The sequence below is a fragment of the Brachyhypopomus gauderio genome, unplaced genomic scaffold, assembly GCF_052324685.1.
Source record: "Brachyhypopomus gauderio isolate BG-103 unplaced genomic scaffold, BGAUD_0.2 sc167, whole genome shotgun sequence".
Taxonomy (NCBI): domain Eukaryota; kingdom Metazoa; phylum Chordata; class Actinopteri; order Gymnotiformes; family Hypopomidae; genus Brachyhypopomus; species Brachyhypopomus gauderio.
The window spans coordinates 286078-291679 of NW_027506988.1; the positions used below are offsets into that span (position 1 = coordinate 286078).

General features: G+C 43.1%; 1 protein-coding gene across 1 annotated transcript; it reads right to left on the bottom strand.

Moving 5' to 3' along the window:
- Positions 1-1039: 1039 nt before the first annotated feature.
- LOC143501265 (retinol dehydrogenase 11) lies at positions 1040-5305 on the bottom strand. The gene is made up of 6 exons (XM_076994884.1): positions 4849-5305; positions 3883-4122; positions 3686-3775; positions 3378-3566; positions 2114-2223; positions 1040-1507 (listed from the first exon to the last, which is right to left on the bottom strand). The coding sequence occupies exons 1-6, from the start codon at positions 5009-5011 to the stop codon at positions 1313-1315; spliced, it is 987 nt and encodes a 328-aa protein (XP_076850999.1). The 5' UTR covers positions 5012-5305; the 3' UTR covers positions 1040-1312.
- Between the last annotated feature and the right edge of the window lie 297 nt (positions 5306-5602).

Here is a 5602-nt window from a genome sequence, read left to right on the forward strand (position 1 = left end):
TAAGAGTAACCCTAAATTCAGTCCTGTAAGAGTAACCCCATAGGTCCAGTCCTGTAAGAGTAACCCTAAATTCAGTCCTGTAAGAGTAACCCTAAATTCAGTCCTGTAAGAGTAACCCTATAGGTTCAGTCCTGTAAGAGTAACCCCATAGGTTCAGTCCTGTAAGAGTAACCCCATAGGTTCAGTCCTGTAAGAGTAACCCTAAATTCAGTCCTGTAAGAGTAACCCTAAATTCAGTCCTGTAAGAGTAACCCTAAATTCAGTCCTGTAAGAGTAACCCCATAGGTCCAGTCCTGTAAGAGTAACCCTAAATTCAGTCCTGTAAGAGTAACCCTAAATTCAGTCCTGTAAGAGTAACCCTATAGGTTCAGTCCTGTAAGAGTAACCCCATAGGTTCAGTCCTGTAAGAGTAACCCTATAGGTTCAGTTCTGTAAGAGTAACCCCATAGGTTCAGTCCTGTAAGAGTAACCCTAAATTCAGTCCTGTAAGAGTAACCCTATAGGTTCAGTCCTGTAAGAGTAACCCCATAGGTTCAGTCCTGTAAGAGTAACCCCATAGGTTCAGTCCTGTAAGAGTAACCCCATAGGTTCAGTCCTGTAAGAGTAACCCTAAATTCAGTCCTGTAAGAGTAACCCCATAGGTTCAGTCCTGTAAGAGTAACCCTAAATTCAGTCCTGTAAGAGTAACCCCATAAGAGTAACCCCATAGGTTCAGTCCTGTAAGAGTAACCCCATAGGTTCAGTCCTGTAAGAGTAACCCTATAGGTTCAGTCCTGTAAGAGTAACCCTAAATTCAGTCCTGTAAGAGTAACCCTATAGGTTCAGTCCTGTAAGAGTAACCCTAAATTCAGTCCTGTAAGAGTAACCCCATAGGTTCAGTCCTGTAAGAGTAACCCTAAATTCAGTCCTGTAAGAGTAACCCTAAATTCAGTCCTGTAAGAGTAACCCTAAATTCAGTCCTGTAAGAGTAACCCTATGCAGTAATGAGTTAATTCTTATAACTATTCTGTGGGCTGCACAAAAAGGGAGAACAGAGGGATAAAAAGGAAGTTTTTGTTTATTTGTTAAACGAGCTCTTTCCTTATTGCAACAGCAGATGTTTTATGCAGAGATATGAAGCTTATCCCTCTCTCACAGGCAGATGCAACCTTGGTCTGTCTACTTCTTATCGACTTCTACTGCTCTCCAGTACACAACAATCTAATTATGTCACCCACATTATGCAAAATAATACACAGGAAGAAACTCTTGACAAATATTCCTCAGCAGTAGTTAAAAAGGGCTTTTTGGTCACAGAATAGCTCATTTAAATCTATAAATCAGCTGTCCGGGGATTAGCTGATATTCTCTCGTAGTGTTCGTATGCTTTGGCCCATATGGCCGGGTCACGGGCCGCGGGCGCCGGAAGTGTGAGGGAACAGTCACTGTGGAAGTACTTCCCATTGATGTCCTGGGTTTCTTCAGCAACTGCGCAGTAGATCGCACTGACCGCACCTTCTTCTGAAGACTGGGGAAGAGAGCCAAGGTTCAGTTCGGTCTTCATGCTGAACTTCACAGTTTCACAATGCTTTTGGGAAATCCAGCCCACATCGTCACAACAAAGTCTAAAAAAAAACAGGATCCACCCAAAACCTCGGGCTGCAGCTCCATTAGCACTAATTACGCAATTAACTACGTACCTGTCCTGATCACATGATCAATTTTACTAGAGGAATATGGACAGAACGCACCACATGAATTACACTGGGGGGGGGGGGGGGGGGGGGCATACAAACAAAGAAACAGCATTTGCCAGTCCAATGTTGCTGGAAATGACTTCATATATTCAAATGAGACTGTCATGACCTAATTTAATTTATTATTTATTATTATTATGTATTGGCATGATACCACCTATTATTAGAATTACAGTGAGCTAACAAAATCACACAATCTTTCTGGTTTCTTTACACCTCCTGAGTTGAATTGTCCTCTAGTGAAAAATCTGAAAAGCTGTTCTCCAGGAAATTGCTTAAGAAGCCACATTTTATTCAGCTCTTTCCACGGACATCTAGTACCTCTTATTTGCCTGCTGTAAATTCTCAGTTTTGCTCTGAAGACATACAGGACTTACCTTGAGGAAAAAAAACCCCACCAAGTTAAAGATTAATCGAAGAAGCCAGTTGTAGTGTCTCATAATTTCAGTCACAACTGTTCCTGGATGCAAAGAGTTTGCTGTCACATCTAAAAATCACACACACACACACACACACACACACACACACACACACACACACACACAGCCTTGGTTTGGTCACTTGTTTTCACAGTGATCAATGACAGGACAGTATATTCAATATTCAGCACATTTGAAACAGTAGTTTGCTGAACTAGAAGAGATGGAAATACAACATTTCCTGATATCAGTAAATTTGTCTTATCTGCTCTTCTATTAAACTACAGTAATAACACAGCAAACCTTCTGCTGTGCTGCAATGTGGTCCAACAGGTTTATCGACCATCTACTGAAAAACAGTAGATAACTAGTGCAAAGATATTCAGCAAGGTTGATCTTCAGTACATACAGCAAGCTACTTAATAATGAATGAATGTTACACTTATATAGCACCTTTCGACATACCCAAGGTCACTTTACAATTAACACAGTGACATCCAATCAGACGCCAGTGAGAAGCTTCAACTAGTTTCACACAGCGCACACTGCACCAGAAACCTCTGTCCCTGGGGACTGACTCATGTGCAGGAAGGGGAGAGAGGACACTACACAGGACAGAGCACCGTCCACCACTGGACATAGACGCATAGACCACTGATTATTAAACATGGAGAGAAACACAATCATTCACACACAGAGAATTTTTGTAGGGACAGCCAATGTAGCTATCATGTTCCCAGACTCTGGGAGGACACGGGAGACCCCGCACAAAACCCACACGGACATGGGGAGAAAACTCAACACCAGTTCAACAAGTTCAACACCACTTGAACCCAAGACCCCAGTGCAACTGTGAAAGCCACCAAATTACTGCAGAGGACACAAGTGCACTGCAGCCAGTCATGGACGCATCGTACGACTCTTTCGCAAGAAGAAATGACAGAGTAAAAGTAAATAAAATACTGGAAAAGCGATTCCAGGAAGAGTATAAAAGAATTCACACCACAAACATGAAATAAAACACTTTCACTCAAATATGAGCATGTCGCAAAAAAGATCAAAGCAGAAATCAACCCTTATGTTTACAATTTTCTTTGTATTTGAAAGAAAAACCCTAATAAAAATGCAGAGATGCAGACGGAAACACTAACATTCAGATCTGTTATACACAGGGACTGGGTGGGGCCAGTTCTGCTGACCTTGGTGTGATTTGTTGACGTACCTGTGCCCTTCAGCCTACGTGCAAGCTCATTGGTCCAGATGATATTGTGGAGCTTCGTGTGGTTGTACACACTGTCCATGTGGTAACTCAGGTTTTCTCCACGGAGATGAGAGAAGTCTACCTCTCCTTTCTGGTGGTTAAAGGAAGAAACGTTCACGATTCGCGCTGGAGCTGATTTCTTCAGGAGATCTGACCAGAGGAGCAGAGAAAAAAACACTCATGTGCTCAACGGCACAGTTCTGAACCGTGTTGCAGTGTGGGTTAAGGGTCATAGGTCATATAGGAGCTTCAACAAGGCCAGCTCTAACCTAGCAGCAGACTGGTCAGGAGAAAAGGCCCGATGTGGTTGGTGGCAAAGGTCACATCCAGTCCATCTGCAGTGATTCCGCGGGGAAGACCTGCGCACACATCACATTATTGCATTATTCCACCCAGCACAAACAAGCGCATACGGGTCCAGACAGAGACTACACAGGTGAACGGCGCGTACACGGTCCAGCACTACCTGAGGCACCGGCGTTATTCACCAGAATGTGCAGCTCCTTCTCCTCCTCCAGGATTCGAGCGGCGAACCTGCGGACGGATTCGAGGGAGGAGGTGTCGACCAGCCGCAGGTGCACGTTCGGGTTGCCAGTGCGCTGCTGGATATCCCTCACCGCCGCGGTGCCACGGACCTCACTTCTGCATGCCAAAATGACCCGGGCCCCACGCTGAGCAAAGTCCAGAGCGATGAACTTCCCTATCCCTAAAAGAGGGACACAGTCCACACTTGGTCAGAGCACAGCAGAGGCCGAAGAGGACTGAAGTTGATGTTCCATTTGCATACAATCAACATAAAAATCATTTAAAAAAAACCAATAAAAACACGTTTATTAATTTATGCATAAAACATTGTTTTCATATTGCTACCGAGTGAAAGCCTGATTCAAATTAATCTAGATTAGAATCTGTAAAAAGCCCCAAACCGAGTACATTCTGTCTAACTGTTCTCTGCAGCTCACGAATTAGGAGGAATGAGTACCATATGAGCCTGTACAAACGAAAGAGAAGACACTCACACAGAACTCTTTGGATACAGCCTTGACTGGTCGTATTATTTTCAAACCACAAAGACAGGTTTTAAGACAGAGAGAACTACTTAGTAAACCTACAATCATTCAAGGGTTATTGTGTGCACATAATAAAACTAAACACCTCCGCATTCAAATATGCACGAACCTAATACTTCTTGTAACCGTGACGTGGAGCACTCGTTTGCTTTTAAAAAAAATATGCACACTTCAAAAAACTTTCATTAACTTTTATGCTTGCACCAAGTAGCTGAAGATATGGAAGCTAATTTTATGCGTTTAAACACGTGTTAAATAGACCATAGACCTAAAGATCATTTCGTTTACGCGCAAAAGAGCACAAGATTTATGACTTACAAATATATATCGTGACTTTCAAAGGTAAAAGGTGTTTAACGTACCTGTATTGGCTCCCGTGACTATGGCCGTTTTACCTCTGAGCCGAACCGGACACGCACGCGGGGTCCAGGACCCTCTGCGCTGCAGCCGCACAACAAGCGCCAGAATGAGTGTAAGTACCATCCATACTGGATGAGACACTATACGAGTCCACTCACTGAACATTTACCCGCTTTAAAAGCCGGAATATGACCAAAAGAAACAACGTGTAGTTGATAAAATACCCGGGTGCTCTCAAAAGAACACGGACCTTTATAATCACACAGTAGATGAAAGTCCAAAACTCAAGGCTGCGCGTTTCCTCGTTAGTGAACCGAGCTGGTTTATTCGTCTGTGCTGCTGAGACCAGTGGCGGAGCTAGACTTTATTTCAAGGGGTGGCCAAAGGGTGACCAAGGTTTTATCAGAGGGGTCCATATACAAATGATGAACGAAAGGAAACACATATTTCCTCTTAAAATTACCATTTCCAGTGGGGTGGCACTAGGGGTGGCACTAGGGGTGGCAAGGGCTCTTGGCTCTGCCCCTCCTTTTGACTCAACGTCACTTGTTTAAACCTGCAAGGAATTCCTTCGGTATGCATTGTACATAAGCTTTATTTTTCTAATGTCTTTCATCCCGAACAAATCATAGTAACTTACAATATTATGTGAAATATCATTAAAAAACATAGACCTTATAGATTTTAGGCTAACATAGAATGAATGAACAATTGAATTAATGGACCATTCAGTGTTCAGCTGTGGTAGTGTATCCT

Excerpts from the sequence above, each read along its gene's own strand:
- LOC143501265 (XM_076994884.1), bottom strand. The coding sequence starts at position 5,011 with ATGTTCAGTGAGTGGACTCGTATAGTGTCTCATCCAGTATGGATGGTA. Across the intron at positions 4,123-4,848 it reads AGTCACGGGAGCCAATACAG|GGATAGGGAAGTTCATCGCT; the intron begins GTACGTTAAACA and ends TCCCTCTTTTAG. Across the intron at positions 3,567-3,685 it reads CCTGACCAGTCTGCTGCTAG|ATCTCCTGAAGAAATCAGCT; the intron begins GTTAGAGCTGGC and ends TCCTCTGGTCAG.